The 16,888-nt window shown below is 39.2% G+C and overlaps 1 protein-coding gene across 4 annotated transcripts in view; it reads left to right on the plus strand.

Moving 5' to 3' along the window:
* The window catches only part of epha7 (eph receptor A7), an 86,795-nt gene that overhangs the window by 65,595 nt on the left and 4,312 nt on the right, over positions 1 to 16,888 (plus strand). Inside the window, exons 8-16 of one of the 4 annotated variants that reach the window (XM_086262916.1) lie at positions 1,367 to 1,511; positions 3,742 to 3,797; positions 7,336 to 7,461; positions 7,922 to 8,107; positions 8,387 to 8,448; positions 8,674 to 8,883; positions 9,754 to 9,903; positions 15,751 to 15,944; positions 16,581 to 16,736. In XM_086262916.1, coding sequence (XP_086119042.1) covers positions 1,367 to 1,511; positions 3,742 to 3,797; positions 7,336 to 7,461; positions 7,922 to 8,107; positions 8,387 to 8,448; positions 8,674 to 8,883; positions 9,754 to 9,903; positions 15,751 to 15,944; positions 16,581 to 16,736 — 1,285 coding nt within the window. The remainder of the gene's footprint in view (positions 1 to 1,366; positions 1,512 to 3,741; positions 3,798 to 7,335; positions 7,462 to 7,921; positions 8,108 to 8,386; positions 8,449 to 8,673; positions 8,884 to 9,753; positions 9,904 to 15,750; positions 15,945 to 16,580; positions 16,737 to 16,888) is intronic. The other 3 variants (XM_086262917.1, XM_086262918.1, XM_086262919.1) reach the window with 3 other exon arrangements.

Consider the following 16,888-nt stretch of genomic DNA (forward strand, 5'->3'; position numbering starts at 1 on the left):
CACATCGTGGGAAAAATCGCTAAGCACAAGGACAAACTGCTGTAGTGTCGAGAGGATAAACACATTACATTAGCTCAGCCCTGAGTTTTAAAGTGTGTTATTGAAAGTCTGGCGTTATACAATTTTGTGAAAGACATACACGAGGTAAGGTCGCAATCCCTTCTGTTGACATAGAAACATTGCCGGGTTACTGTTAATGCCCTTTTTTTTTTTTGTGATATTTATAAATTTGCTATAATATTAAAGAACAAATGATATGCTTTTTAAACAGCAGCAGCAATAGTTTGGAAGTTATTAGCGGTTATGAATTTGAATAAATCTTTAATGAAGGAGTTGTTACGGAATAACACAATAAATGGATATTGGATCTTTAACGTGTTTTCCGAAATTAAGCAGGCACACTGCTCTTTCTGTAACTGCCAAAGGGATTTTCTTGGCCACCCAAAATGTTGGAGTATGTAAATATTTATTTTATTTTTTTTAGCATTAATAAAGCTTGAATTGTTTCTTCTTCTTTTTTTTCCTTTTTGTTTTCTTTTTTTTAAAAAGTACCCAAAAACAAAGTTTCAGTTTTTTCCGCATTTAATCCTCTGCTTGCATTAATTTCTCTTTAGTTTTGAGATCTACCATCCAGCCTGTTCACCCAAAATTACACCCTTGCCCATTTTACATCCAACATTTCTGCATAAAAGGACACGTTAATTACTCATAACCACATGCCGAGTGTGTCCTGTATCAAGGTTAGAAGTTTGCAGTCTAGGCATGGTTGTGATAATGTCCTTGACCGAGACAGTGAACCACAGCTTCCAGAGGAAAACCTGCAAGTGTGTAATATGACAGTAAAATTCTTCTCCAAATAGATGATTGCTAATATTGATTTTTGATTGGACAAAAGGCACATGACAGATTTTTTTATAGCTTCCACTTTTTTCCTGATACTGCATTTCTCAGTATTTACACAGTGCGGACCCACTTGATCTGAAATGCACAAGTATCCTCTTTTTACGATTGCACTCACCAGTTTGTCAGTGCAAACTGTCTGAGCACAGTGAGAGCTGTGCATGGGAAACAATTCAACCTGAATGTGTCTTTGTTTGAGATGAAGGGCATCGCTGTCGCCGTCTGGGACTATTAAGCCCACTTTCTGAAACAGTAGAGCCGTGTGTATAAGGACAGCTCAAAAATAGAAACGTCCCTCTTCCACTCTCTCAGAGGTTAGGAAAAGGGTGGGGGGTGGGGCACGTTATCAATCTCCATGCTACTCAATGGGCTCAATTACCAAATGTCCTGCAGATTGTAGTCTGATGTGCTGAAGTTCACTCAAAGTGTTTCAGTTTTTCTTTGGTGTGTGTGTCCATTTCATCAGCTGCAATCGTCTCTAGTGAGCAGAACCCCGTCATCATCATTGCAGTGGTGGCCGTGGCGGGGACCATCATACTGGTGTTCATGGTGTTTGGCTTCATCATCGGGAGAAGGTACGCTCTCGCGGGCCCCATTGACTCTCCGCTCCTGTGAGTTTGCGCTTGTCAATTAGCTTTTCTGTCACTCACAAGACCTCCACGCCAGTGGAGTCGTCACTCACTCACGCACGCACACACAGTGCACACGCATACACACACATCCACCCGTCATCTTGTGGCATGCTGTGCTAATGGGCTATGAGGCATCATTTTTCTTTTTTTTCCACTCTAAACAAAATTTAAGCTATTTTTTGCAGTACCATTATGAAACAAGCACTCAACAATGAGAAAGCTTTGGCTCTGCATTCCTGTGTGTGAGTGTATGAAAAATCCTGAGGGCAAAATGAAGTATGGTGCTGATGTTTTTTTCCACCATCACAAAGCACCCAGTCCACTGTCATTATCACCATTCCCTCACACATTTTATCTGTTTTCATCTATACAAGTGGAATTTCATCCATGATTCATGATGGATTCATCAGAATCGGAGCATTCTAATCCAAGGTGGGCTTTTTGTGTCAAAAAAAAAGTGGCTCAGCGCTCACAGGTAGAATCAGCATGATTTTACATGACATTAATAAAGTGAGCTCTGACTGTGGTAACATCACCCTTTCTGTGTGCATCACATTAGTGATGCAAATGAATTAAACCGTTAAATGATATTCATGAGAGCATCCCCCATTGCTTGCAAAACTAAAGGTTTCTTTTTAAAATATTTTTTTAATTATTATAACTTTGTTGGTCATACTATTAAGTACTAATGAAGTTAGTTAGTTCATACATCTTCAGTCGAGTCATATGTCATTATTTTAACTATATACAATATATGAAAACATACCGATGAGTAAGTCACATTGTTAGAAATATGTGTTTTACAAGATACAGAGCATAATTATTTTTTCCTTTTGCTTGTATAAGAAAAAGCATAAAAAATAAAATAAATACATAAATAATCGCTGCTTCAGGTCACTGTATAAAACACCATCTTCAGAGTTGTGTCTTTGCCACATGCTACCTAAAATATCATTATAGAGTTGTTGCAATTAATGAATTATTTAAATTTTGAACTATTTGAGGAGCAGATAGTAACATAGGTCCCTACCTCCAAGTCTCTGAAACTTGATTTAAAAGGTACCAATGTTTATGTGTTGGAGCTGTAACTGTTGTTTTGGAAATTGTGTTGATTTTTTTAGTAGTTGCCTGAAATGCAGCCTGACCGCTAGGCCTAAGAGGTTTGCTGTTAAATGCTAATTCAGTTCAATTCAATTCAATTTTATTTATACAGCGCCAAATCACAACAACAGTCGCCTCAAGCGATCATATGACCCCCAATGAGCAAGCCCTTTGGCGGCAGTGGGAAGGAAAAACTCCCTTTTAACAGGAAGAAACCTCCGGCAGAACCAGGCTCAGAGAGGGGCAGCTATCTGCCGTGCCCAGTTAGGGAGAGAGAAGGAAGGCAGGATAAAAGACATGATGTGGATGTGGAATGTTAAGTAGTGAAGTCTCCACAGGATTCTGCTGAACATGGCATGTGCACAACATAAATTGGTACTTTTACTTTGGGATGTTCTGTGTAAGCTCCTTCAATATCTCTTGTCTCAAAAAAGCAACAAACAATACAAGCTTTATGAGACTGCTAAGGCTCAGAATGTCCCATCAACATATGTCCTACTATGTATGTGTGACAAATAATTTCCACTTAAACCTACTCACAACATACATAACGTGAATAAGACCATCTAACACCATTTCTGAGTAGCATACTCCATTTCTGGATAAAGCATGTCAAAAAGATCAGAAGTCTTCCTTGAATTTGGAGACGGACGAACCAAAATACTTCACTTTAGACAGAAAAAAATTCTCGAATCTTAAAACATGTAGTAGAAACAAAGGAGACATGCTTTGCTACATACGTGAGCATTTTCATCCACAGTAAGTGCATGTCCATCATTTGTGGCTTATTTAATCTTCCTATGTCATTCACCTTTTTTCACAAAGACCAGCCTTGTCCAGCAAATCACTTGCTTAAGGGAACCTTCAACACGTTAATATTGCAAGACGTGTTGAAAAGTACTTTACAGTGCATGTATTATTGGATATCTTACATGATTAGATGCTTGAGCTACTTTTCCTAGTTGAGGCTGTTGGGTTCACAGCTCCTGCTGCTCAGCTGGGTTTCTTGAGGGATTTGTCTTGCATTAAAATTCTTGTAAATTAGGGCATTTATTTCCTCTGCACAATCAGTTGATTCTGCTGCTCTCTTCGTCTTCCGCTTGTACAGGCACTGTGGGTACAGCAAAGCTGATCAGGAGGGAGATGAGGAGCTCTACTTCCAGTGTGAGTGCCTGCATTCCTTATCCGCAAACACACTTACAGCACCTGTATGTAGATGGTATACACACACGCACGTACAAATATTGCATCGATGTCTAGGCCTTAAAATCTTTTAGCACTTCGAGGCATGTCTGTTTCATCCCAACTCATCTATCAAGCAAAATCTGTTGCTGATTTGCTAGACTCAGCCTGTTGAGATAAAGAAGTCAGGGGCCAAAAACACATGAATCTGACAGCTGCCAGGCAGGGATAAAAGGACTGACAAGCATACAAAAGGGAGTCCTTTAAAAATGTAACCATAAGGCAGGTGGTTTTAGTGGTTGACAGGGTTTTTGGTGTGCACACAGTTGTAGCTGCTGCTTTTATCATTTAGGTATTTTTTTTAAAACTGATACACCACCCCTAATAATAACCCTGGAGCTCCAGCTGCAGACAGCTTTCCCAAGTGGAACCATAATGATCTGCGCTGTAGGCAAACTGCTGATTTGGAAACAAAGGGTCAGGGGTGTCACTAAGTGCATTGCCAGAGCAGAAGCAGTTCTAGGTTGGCTACTGCTAAGTATCTGATAGATCCACCTGAACAGATCACAGCTCAACCCAACCTGCCAGGGGAAAAAGCACTGGGAGAAAATACAAACAATGCTAGATTTGGGCTTAATGGACAAGATCTGTGCAATATCAAATGACGGGAGACTTCCAGGGTGACAGAGAAGCTAGATAGCACATAAATCCAACATGTAGACCCAATTTGTCTGCCATGAAGAGGCGAGGAAGTCATGATAAGACATCTCCTATCAGATCCCAGACGTCTTGGATGGACGAAGCAATTATCCGAGCAAGTCGAGGGAAATCTCAGCTGCTGGTGTCCCCTTGCCGGAGCACAATGCTTTAGCTGTATTTACACTGGTGCATTGAATAGACTGCTTTTCAGAGAATAATTGTCTCTCCGATTGAATGTGCTCGTTGTGCTGTTGTGTTTGTTTTGACCAGAGTCTTATAGCTGTAGTGTCTCATTAAATTTTTTAAGTTGACAGGTTATGTTGTTATCAGCATAAATTTCAAATACACACTGTAACAACCCCCAAAAGTGGTCTGTTAACCTAATAGTGCATAATATTGTAATTTACTGTTAATTTGGAGAGCTGTTTGAAATAGTAACCCCCTCCCTGCCCCCGTCCTCTCCCTAACCTTGTTTTGTTTGATTTATTTCCAACAAACTGTTTTTGGTCTTACGTAATGGATATTCATGAACCGTTCCCTTATCACTGATGTTGGGAATTGCACAGAGTTAATTTTAAGACGTTCCCAAATGCCTAGGGTGCCAGAGTCTAACAAAAGTAGCAAACCTGTCTCAAAATCTCATTTAGCTTCATTCATTTCTTATGATGGAAAATGTTTCATTTGCATCAGTTCTTTACCATCTCATCTTTCCTTGATGTTCTTTTCTATTGTCTTTTTCAAAGCATGTCATTGTGCATTGTCAAATCAAAAAAAAATTGATCGACTGATTTTCCAGCCTAGAGACAAGTTGTCAGGGTAGCAGCAAAAATTCATTAAGACTGTTATAGGGAGAGACTATGTAAGCAAAAGGTGATGAGCATTTTAAAAATATATATATTTCAACAATTTTCATACTGTTAGAAGATCTCTACAGGTGGGCAGACTCATTCCAGAATATTAATACGTCTTTGTATGTCTATTTTTGGTTTGGGTGACCTTTATATGGTATAGTTGCATTTGAAATGGGAACTTTATATGAAATTAGGCAGCTCATAGCAAGCTAGTTTGAAACAACACATTATATGTAGTTTGATTTGACCTACTTGAAGACCCAGATATTTATTTCAAGTGGTCCAGTTTCAGTAACTTACCTAAGTATATTCTTTAAGTCCTGGTGGTAAGGGTTTAGATTTGGGATATCATCCAAGTTCCTTAATCACCTGACGTACCTCTAAACCGAAGTACTTCTCTAAAAAATTGTTTAATAAATTTACCACAAAAACAAATTTATTTACATTTGTTTACAAAACATCCTTTACATTTCTAACATATGGTTTGGTAAGTTTACTGTTACTCTAATTATCAATGATGGCCCTAATCCCAAATCCTTAACTTGTGTTAGAATATGCAGTTTTTGGCCTTTAAGGGTGTTTAGGGATTAGGGCTATAATAGAGATATGTAGTGCTAAATCTAGACCTCAGTTTTAAATCCATTTGGTCGTGGGTAAAGTCAATAAGATGTCGTTCAAAAATTTACAAAATTGAGATCCATCATAATTAAAGATTAAACGTTTTAACATGGATATCAGCATTAGGACTGTGATAGGTCTAAACAGAAGTGTCAGCAGCTAATAAGACCGACTTTAACAGACTTCAGTTAGTCCAGAGTAAGGCAGCCAGATTAGTGTTAGGATGTTCATGCTATACCAGTATTGGATCAAATGCATAATAAACTTTTTTTGCTTCCAGTACAAGCTAAATTACACTACGGCTTACTTTTATTTATAAAGAAAGCAACACTGTTAAACACACCACATTTTTTCTCTGCTCAGCTGCAGTATCCAGATGAAATATATGATTTTTAACAAAAGCGCAATATAGTAATTCCTCAAGCCAAAAGTAACGTTTTGAAAAACTGTGATATTTAGAGCATCTTTTACGTGGAATAAACTGGCTTATGCAATTAGAGAACAAGCTACTATTCCTAATGTAAAAAAATAAAATAAAGTCTATTTACACAGTTTTTAATTATTGTAAATATTGTAAGAGGCCAGTGTTGTGACCTGTTTTTTATTCTTGTGTATTGTGCCTAATATCAATAACATTGTAACATATATTTTTACAATTACAAAACCTCACTGTGGCTGTAAGAGCCAAATGATGTGGATATTTTTTTAATCTACTTTTTTACTGTGTAATGCTGTATTAGATCATACTTCATCGCTTGGGCCCCAGAAAGACCACTATTGTGGAAGCTAATGGGGTTCCTTATAAATAAAATAAATACATAAATAAACACCTTTGCTTATCAGTCTGAAAATTATACAGTCCAAAATAAAGACACTTAAATTTCTTTGATAAATTCCTGAACACCAATGTCATTTAGCAACTGCAGAACTTCAAAAATGGGTCAAAAAATTCAAATACATGCAAAACCCCCCAAAACAAAACGTGCTCACTGTTGGCTATAAAGCTTATTGTTATGAGCAAACTGATGGGAGATTTAAGAGTGGGATAGCCCCGCACCCACTCAATCACACATAAAAATACCCCGCTATCCATAGAATGATATCATGGATAGAAAAGCACCGAGTTGAATACAGCCGGTCTCTGCAAAGAGGTGAAATGTAACCAACAACCTCATAAAAAGCACAACGCACAGGTTACTCAAATCTTAGCTTCCCTTTTTTGACACCAGCCGCTGACTGCTCAGCAATTCCCTCTGACTCACTGGCCTTACCAATCGTTTGCCTGTCAAGCACCCGCTGGTGCGCAGTGTGCATATTTAATCATTAACAGTAATCCTCTTACCTTTCTACAGTTAAATTTCCAGGCACCAAAACCTACATTGACCCCGAAACCTACGAGGACCCGAACAGGGCTGTCCATCAATTTGCCAAGGAGCTGGATGCCTCTTGCATTAAAATCGAGCGGGTTATTGGAGCAGGTGAGCCCATCCCATGTCTCTCAGCTCTTTGTGTTTAGTCAGTCGGTGCTCTCGTATATCACACTGACAACCAAATATTTACACCTTGAATGGGGACACAGCTTTATGCATCGTGTATTGATGGAGCAATTGCAAAGAGGGGAAAAAAGTTCATTGCAATTAATGTGTGGGCTACATTTGGTAGAGGCAATCACAGCGCTACCCACAGCTGAAAAATTGCTGCCACATGGGTTTTACAGAGGCGGTCAATGACAGTATCTATGCATCTCTAGCATGTCTTATTATAGGTGTGGGCTGCATTCCCCTGAGTATAACAAGGTGTCACACTCCAATTTGTATTCCTGCTCTGCACAGCTGCTTTGTCTCAAAATACACTAATAAATTTGTCATCTTGAAGTGCTGCTTCTTCGTTTTTTTGTACCCACTCTCCACCTCACTCATGAAGTTTCACCTCACGCAGGAGAGTTTGGAGAGGTGTGCAGTGGCCGACTGAAGCTGCCTGGAAAACGGGATGTGTCAGTTGCCATCAAGACACTCAAAGTGGGATACACTGAGAAGCAGAGGCGTGACTTCCTGTGTGAAGCCAGCATTATGGGACAATTTGACCATCCTAATGTCGTTCATCTGGAGGGAGTCGTGACGAGAGGTAAACACAATGTTTAAAACTCTAAATGAAGGAGTTCAAACATTCTGTAAGACCTGCATTATCAGAATAGATTTAGCTGGCAAAGTTCGACTGACGTACCACATGAAATTAGTCGCATTTCCTCATTTAGATGCAGTAATAAAAGGAGCAGATGGTGAGCTTTAATTAAATGCAATGAAATGTATGGTTAAAAATAACTGCTTTTTATTAGGGAGTACTTTGTGAGCAAATAAAATGTAGGTGTTAATTAATAATCCCCTTTCTTTTTTATTTCTCCAGGAAAACCAGTCATGATTGTCATCGAGTACATGGAGAACGGCTCATTAGATGCTTTCCTCAGGGTAAGTATAACCTTCGATGTGCAGGAGGCTCTGAGCGGCATCTTTTGTAACTTTTCCCTGCAGTTTGCTGGAAAGTGTCTCAGAGAGTGGGGAGTCTGCAGCAGAATTTGTGCAGTGCATAAATATCATAAATCTTGTGCTGAAGCTGCTGCAGTGCTGTGACCTACATTTCCATCATGGTCAGTGAAAATGGCTGACCTGTCTGTGTTTTACTGTGCCATGCAGAAACACGATGGCCAGTTCACAGTCATCCAGCTGGTGGGAATGTTGCGGGGTATAGCAGCGGGAATGAGATACCTTTCCGATATGGGATATGTCCATCGTGATCTGGCTGCACGGAATATCCTGGTCAACTGCAATCTCGTGTGTAAAGTGTCTGACTTCGGCCTGTCGAGGGTGATAGACGACGATCCCGAGGCTGTCTACACAACAACCGTGAGTCAATTAAAGCACTTGCTCTCCCCACCAAGAGCCCTGTCTGAATTCTCTAATCAAGTCACTGCTTGTGAATGTTAGAGTGAGCACCAGCCTACTCTACACCATTTTTAGTATGTGAAACTGTGTATTTTACCACAACTTCCTAACAGGACGGTCTTTTGGAATGCTTTAAAGGTGTAAGTCATTAAAATCGAATATTTAATAATGCTTTAGAGTTCAATTATAATTGTTATATAAATGAAAATCATTAAAATGTCTGGAATTTTAAATGCTGTTATTAGTGGCCATCTGGCGAATTCACAACAGGGAACAACCTGAATTCTTCAATAATCAAGAGACCCTTAAAGTGAATCAGATTAATTTGTAAAATTGTAAAATGGCAACACTAAAAATGGATTTTACTCATTAGCATTATGGTGAAGGGAAGGACTGGAAATGTCCTCAAGAAAAAGATAAAAATGTGTAATGTAATATTTAGGGTGGTTCGAATATATGATGGACATTCAATTGCAACTCCACAAAATACCAAGCCAGTACTTCAAGTGTGTAGTCTTTCAGCTGATATCGGTTTTGTGAGCAGCAAAACAGTAAAAATGGTAAAACATTAAGTTTGCATTACATTTTTTTACATTGTAAAAAGAAGAATGGATGCACTTTCGTCAAGGTTCTCAGAAGCAAAAGAGCAAGACCAGCCAACTATTTACACTAAGCTTTATGACATTGATAAAGGATTTAGTAGCTATTAAATCTTATAGCTAATAACTAAAAGTCGGTAAAAGTCTGCTAAAGCTGTTTTGTGTCTTATGTGTATTTTTGCATATAACTGAAAAATGCATAAAAATCGTTTGATACTGTTTTACTGAACAGGGTGGAAAAATCCCTGTCCGGTGGACTGCACCAGAAGCTATTCAGTACCGTAAATTCACCTCTGCAAGTGACGTGTGGAGTTACGGTGTTGTCATGTGGGAGGTTATGTCGTATGGAGAACGGCCTTACTGGGACATGTCCAACCAAGATGTAAGTTACTTCTGGATGTACGTTCATAACATGACTGACAGGAAAACACATTCACTGGTTTCAACACTTGTAATAACAATAATAATGATAGTCACAATTAGATCTTATTAATGTAAGTGACCCAAATTATAAACCAGTGTTAAGGGTCTCAGTGCACTGAAGTCTGTGCATTACTTCCAATCAGATTCTTGAATGAAAACTACTATTTCACAAAATATTATCTGAAGCCAGGCACGAGTTGTCAGAGTATGACAATTTCCCCAGAAGTTCACCCTTAATTATGACTAATAAAGTCCTCCCATTAAAACATTGAAAAAAATCACAGACAGAAATTCTGGTTCGCAATTCTTTTTTGAGGTTTCTTACAAGATCCTCATGAGAGCAGCTCTGCGATGACAGTAACCTTGGGCTTAATTAGTTCAAGAAGTCTTGCTATAATCATGCTGCTTGAATCCATTTGAAGGAGAAACAAGCCTGAAGTGGGACATGCATTGAAATGAAGCCCTGAGAGCATGGATTTGGTAGTGTTATTAATATAAATAACAGGAGTGGAAAACACTTGTCATGCAGAATGCTTTTGATTCAAACGTCTTTAAAAGTTTATAATGACTTATGGTAATGGGAACCAATGTGACTAGCAGTGTTGAACCAATTACACTGCAAACAAGTCAGCAATGAGAGCAAAGACATTTGCTTTGCTTAAATTTTAAAGAACTCCTGCAAAAACATAAATGCCTATTAGAGGTGCAACGATATTCGTATCGATATTGAACCGTTCGATACAGTGCTTTCGGTTCGGTACGCATATGTATCGAACAATACAACATTTGTAATTTATTTTATCAACTTTCCTTCTGACGATGCTGTCTGTGTTGAGCGCTCAGTGAATCTGCGTTCGACTACTCCGCCTAGGCTGCACTGTCGAGCGCAGATCCACTGAGCGCTCAACACAGACAGCATAGTCAGAAGGAAGAGCGCAGGGCAAGCTAGCGAGACAGAAGTTAAGCTCTCCTTGCAACATTCAGATCTGGCGTTTGGAATTATTTTGGTTTTCATGTGACGTATGACCCTGAAGGTAAGCGAGTCATGAACTAAAGTAAAACAGTATGTTGGATGTGCCATGCAATGCTCAATTACATGGGTGGGAACTAGTGTGTTAGCGCAGTTAGCTCGTTAACGTGTAGGCCGTCTAGCCCCATGCACGGGGCGATCGGCGGTAGCTCGTTAACGGAGATTTGCCGTGTTGTGGCGTTAAGGTCATTTCAACGAGATCAACCTGAAAGCACTAGTGGGAACACAACGAATATGACTGCACATTTACGCCGACATCATCCTAGTGCAAAGACAAAAACAACAAGCATGCTACTAACTTTAGCCGAGTCATTTAGACAGCTGTTAGCACATGATTCTCCTTATGCTGCTGAGAATATAGCCCAGAAGAAGCGGATAGTATAGCTTTTATTTTGGAAAGAGCAATTTCTCTGTAATAAACTCTCTTTTCCAAAGATGAGTGATTCCTCAATCAGATACAGGGCTTGCAATATCGCTAGCCCAACGTCCCGGGGCTAGCGATTTTTTCAGTCGGGCTACCAAAATCTATCTCTTCCCTGCCCGTCGGGCTATTGTAGGAAGGAAAAATATATGTCAATGCTTTTGCATTCTTTCGGAAATGTAGCTGGGTAATTATGTCATTGGCATCGGTGAGCCACTGTCAATATGTGACATATTGAAATCAGTTTGAATTTGCGCTTGTTTTTTTGCTTTCACTTTGCAATCGTGCTGTGTATAGAGAGCGACAGCACTGATCTGTGAGTGATGATAATTTGTGCACCAATTCCTCTGACATCGTCTTATTAATCGTTAGCTTACTATGCAAACATGACAAGTGAAATCTCCCGCAGCAAGCTTAAACATGTGAGAGGTTGATCGTGCAGAGAATTGCTGAGCTTATGTCAGTGTGTGTGTAAAAGCAGCACGATATATATTTTAGTTCTGCTGAGCCAAATAAGACAGGTCAGGGTGAAGAAGTGACAGCCAAAGAAAAGCTTACCACAAAACGGAGAAGTTATGACAAATCAGACTATAAGGCAAAAAGAAAGTGCAGCTTTATGGTTTCATGGACAAAATAATTTCTGTGGCTGCAATATGACGAGCTAAATAACCAGGGCTGCACATAAGTGGTCCGCAGGTGCGCATTCGCTGTCAAAATAAAAAACACGCACAAGGGTTAGGGTTAAATTTAAAAACTGTACTTTTGAGTTAAAATTAAAAAGGCATGAACATTTTTTTGTATCGAAAAAATATCGAACCGTGACACCAAAGTATCGAACCGAACCGAACTGTGAATTTTGTGTATCGTTGCACCCCTAATGCCTATGCATCTCAGCAGTATTGCAACTACTGTGAAAACTGTTGTATTCTCTTTGCAGCAATACTCGGGTAGTTTGTGCCTTGTAGGTGTCAACAAGTAATTTCAAGTAAGAGAGCTGAGCTGAAATGTAATATCTTCTGTACTTGAGAAGTGTGTGGCTAAAATAGAACCAACCAACTAAGTGGTTTGCTGGTGACCTGGTGGAAGTTATACAATCAGTTATCTGTCTAGCTTTCCTAAGTCCCCTGGTTATATTATACTGCAAACTCTGTAAGTTAGTTTTTGTAGTAAGATGATGACTTATTAGTGAGTGAATAGAAAAATATTGGCATAATAATAAATTCACAACACACACTGATTCTTATATAGCACTTTTCTACTCGACTTAAGCACTCAATGTGCTTTATATAACATGTCTCATTCAAGTAAGCATGGTCTTTCTACATCTATCACCTGCTCACACTCCAGTCATGAGCAACTCAGGGTTTAGTACCTTGTCACCCCAGACATTGAGTGTCTGTGACTCTGGCAGTCAATACTACACAAGTTTTAAAACTTGTGAATACACTTACACAAGCTCAATTAAGGATCAATTTATCTATTGACGCCATGATTTTTAGATAAAAAGTTAATGCAATGGAATATAACAACCACTAAGCCGGCCTTTTCTCATCAAGCAGTGCATGCCTATGTCTATGAAGGTTCTCAGTCATCCAGGTCATCGTAGTCTAAGGAGCTTGGAAAGAAAAGCGTCTGGACTTCTTTAAGTTTCTTGAAGACGGGAGGGGGGGGGGTCCGTGACCTTCTTGGCGGACACTCCCATAGGGCTTAAAATCTGGGACTCTCCACCATTTGCTCTTAGAACTGAAGACTGTTCTCAGATGAAACATCAAACGTCTTCAAGAAACCTAAAGAAGTCCGGACGCTTTTCTTTCCAAGCTTCGTAGATCAGTGTATGCCTAGAACACGGTGACAAAAGGAACTAAGGAACAGCAACATCAAATGCGTAAAACAGCTGCTGCTGGACAGTCAAGTGTGCTTTCATAACCTGAAGTAGTGCCTGTTTATCAATCACTTCGTATTCTAATAATGTGGTTTTGACTGTTCTTCTGAACTTTGTAATGTAGTTAATGTTTGTTTGTAATTGTTATGTTATGTTATGTAATTATTTTTGACCCTTATTTGTTTAAGTTTTTTAATCCAAGCAGAAATACTTTCCCATCTAAGTTTCCTTTGAATGTTTCAAATGTTATGGAGCAACCAGGAAAAACTGATGAAAATTAACCTATAAGGTTAAATCAAAGCACATTTATATGATGCACTAGTGTCCTCATTAATTACTAAATGATCACTGTACCTTTTTTTAAATCAAATAAATGTGAACATAAACACATTTGTAAGCATCCCAAAGTAAAAGAGGAAGTAGAGTAAAAAGATTTCCCTGTGCTGAAGCCACAAGAACTGCAGTCTAAAACAAAGGCTAATGTAATTCAACTCAGTGTCTCAGAGCTAAAGATCGCAAAGCTCTGTAGGGTACTCCTAACACATGTGTTTTTAAAGTGCAGAGGAATACCACTTACTTGACTCATGAACCACAGACTTGTAATCATGATTCATTCTTTTACCCATCTTGCAGCCTCACCATCAAGTAAATTCAAAGTCATCTTCCTGACTCTGGACATTACCCACATTTTTCTACCTTTATGAACAAATGTGGGGTTTTTTTCAATCCCGCTCTTCACTTTACAAATGTCACAAATTGCTATAATGACTGACTCACCCGCAGCTCTCTGAGTGCTGTTGCCTTCTTTCCTGCCAACTCCCACTGAGATAATCCAACAGTGCCAGACCATTTGAAGCTGTTCCTTATTCTCAGACACTTGACACATTTTGATTGATAGTGAAAGGCGAGTGAGTTCTGGCTTTAAGATTCCTATATGGCTTCCTGTTTTAGCACCCACAGCATCGTAGCTAAATATGATTAATATTCTCCTGCGTTCCAAAGCAGAGGCCTGCTGATTGAACAATCAGATGTTAGAAATGCTAAACAAGATGGTTGGGCGTGAAAGTGGGACATGTGGTGTTTTGACCGTCTGCTGCTTGACAGACATCAATGTCAGAAATTTTTTCACTTTGTCAAGATGTCAGCAAACATCCTCCAGGGATACAGGAAGAACATTATTTGCATTTTTCCCAACGGTTTCAGTGTTTTGACACTGGTTCCCTCCATGACTCATTCTTGTCTAAGCAGTCCTGACAAGAATAGCTGATGAATATATGCAGAGATATAAACATCTCAACACATTAAAGGAAGGAGAGCTTGTTGCATAATGTTCCTGTTGCACCTACAATTTTTAAAAACCTTGAATTTTTATTAACTCTGCATAAAACGATATGTGTAAATTAGGTCAAAAAACGTTGCAGAAGTTCTTTTCTGTTTATTGGTATATACTGTACAAGAGGTCTTTGTTTAGACATATGAGGAATAGTACTCATGAGTTGAATAAAATTATCCAGCACTCTCCACCCACCCTAATCTAAACCCAATCTGTGTGTGTGCTTGAATTATACATTAAATAGTTGTTTAGTATGGGTGCCATTGTGTCCATAGATTTCAGTTCAAACTGGTGAAAAATGTGACCAAGATAAGGCCAACTTTATTCAGTGGGTAATTAGTGAGTTTAGTATTACACTTCCATAAAGTCGAGGGGGAGACAGACTGAAATAAAGATAATCTTCATTGATGCTTTAAAGGCCAAGATATCCCAGGTCCTACAAAAAGTTACATGCAAATATCTCTTAGTAATACACATACTAATTATGTAGCAAATTTGGTAAAGGTCAAGTCTATCTACAAGATGCCCATTGCTTTAAAAATCTTTGCTTTAAGTTTACGGTATCTTAGCTCTCAAGCTGGGTGACAATCTTCTGCACATAAATTGAAAACACTTGGCCACAGATAGAATTTGAGATCATTAACCATTCCAGAAAGAGGTTATATAGCAGAATGATGCTGCTTATAGCTACTCTAAATAGTTCTGCATTAAATCCTCATGATCCCATTGACTGTAACAAAGCTGGCACATGATAGACAATTTTTTCTCAGGTCTAAGTGTTTTAGGTAACCATGACATAATTAAGGTACAATACTGCTATATACCAAGAGCTTAGTGAGCTTGGCTTGTGGTAATATTATACTATAGACTAATGCTAAAGGGTTGTGGGTTAGGGTTTAGAGTTAACGTGAAACTAAAACTGGACTCTGAAGGGTTTCAAATGATAGTCAACGCTGTTAGTGAGAGTACAGGGCAGGAGGTTGGGATTAGGTTGATGCTAAAAGCTGGTGTTAAATGGCAAAAAGCTAGGCTGAGACTGAAGGGTTTGAGGTATGGGTTAGAGGTTTTTTGTTTTTTGTTTGGATTTAGGATGATACCAAAGGCTGATGCTACTTTCTTCGTCTGTTTTAAATTTTACAGGTCATTAAGGCAATAGAGGAAGGATACCGTCTTCCAGCCCCCATGGACTGTCCGCCGGGTTTACATCAGCTAATGCTGGACTGCTGGCAGAAAGACCGAGCCGAACGCCCCAAATTTGATCAAATAGTTGGCATCCTTGATAAGATGATACGTAACCCTAACACACTGAAAACCCCAGTGGGAACGTGTACAAGGTATGGAAATAAGACCCCTAATGATTTATTATAAAATGTAGGCTTCATAAGCTATAGAACTTCAACTTATCACACTGGTAGATGATCTAGAGTGTCCAGTGGATGATTTAGCCTCTCAAGTTCAAAGATGAAAGATAAATCCAAGGGGATCGATAGCCCAAAGCAGCTTTCATGCCTTTATGGTCAATAGCAGGGCTTTTAAATCAATCTCTATAATGAGTTTCTAGTACTTTGGAGTGCAGTGGGAACTCCGGAGCTCACTCTGACGTTTGTCAAATGAATTCTTCTCGCAGTCAGAACATGCTTTCCACTGTGAGATGAGGCTCAGAGGTTATAACTGGTTAAAAAGCATTTTCTGTACAGAGACTGTATGGGGTATGTTCCTGGGAATGTATTCAAATCGAAAGGATATTGACAAAAACATTTTTCAGAAGCAGAGCATGGAATGCAACATCTATTTGTGATATTCTTATCGACCAAAGCCTCCAATCAGCAAGTTTTTCCCCTGCTTATAATTTACCGCACTGCTGGATGCCTTTGGTCACCGCTCTGTCTCATCTCTTGTTTGATTGTGTTTTCAGCCTAACGTTTCCTTTTTGCATAAGACTTAACCATTTTTCTGTGCTCATCCCACAGACCAATTAGTCCCCTGTTAGATCAGAGCACACCAGACTTCACTTCTTTCCGCTCAGTGGGAGAGTGGCTGGAAGCCATCAAGATGGAGCGATACAGAGACAACTTCACAGCAGCTGGCTACAGTTCCTTGGAATCTGTGGCCAGGATGTCAATCGAGTGAGTAGATAGGAAACCCGAAGGGGTTTAAGCATTAGTAGGGAACATTAAAACCAACTATGCTTAAACTGTGCTCTCCTCTACACTTTATTACTTGTCCTTGAGTAAAAGCTTCAGCTGTATTCAGAAGTAGAATTGTTGCTAGAATGTGT

The sequence above is a fragment of the Aulonocara sp. 'chitande type north' Nkhata Bay genome, linkage group LG15 (genome assembly GCF_057382095.1).
Source record: "Aulonocara sp. 'chitande type north' Nkhata Bay isolate Kocher_YH1m ecotype deep benthic linkage group LG15, A_spYH_male_GT1.1, whole genome shotgun sequence".
In the NCBI taxonomy this organism is placed as follows: domain Eukaryota; kingdom Metazoa; phylum Chordata; class Actinopteri; order Cichliformes; family Cichlidae; genus Aulonocara; species Aulonocara sp. 'chitande type north' Nkhata Bay.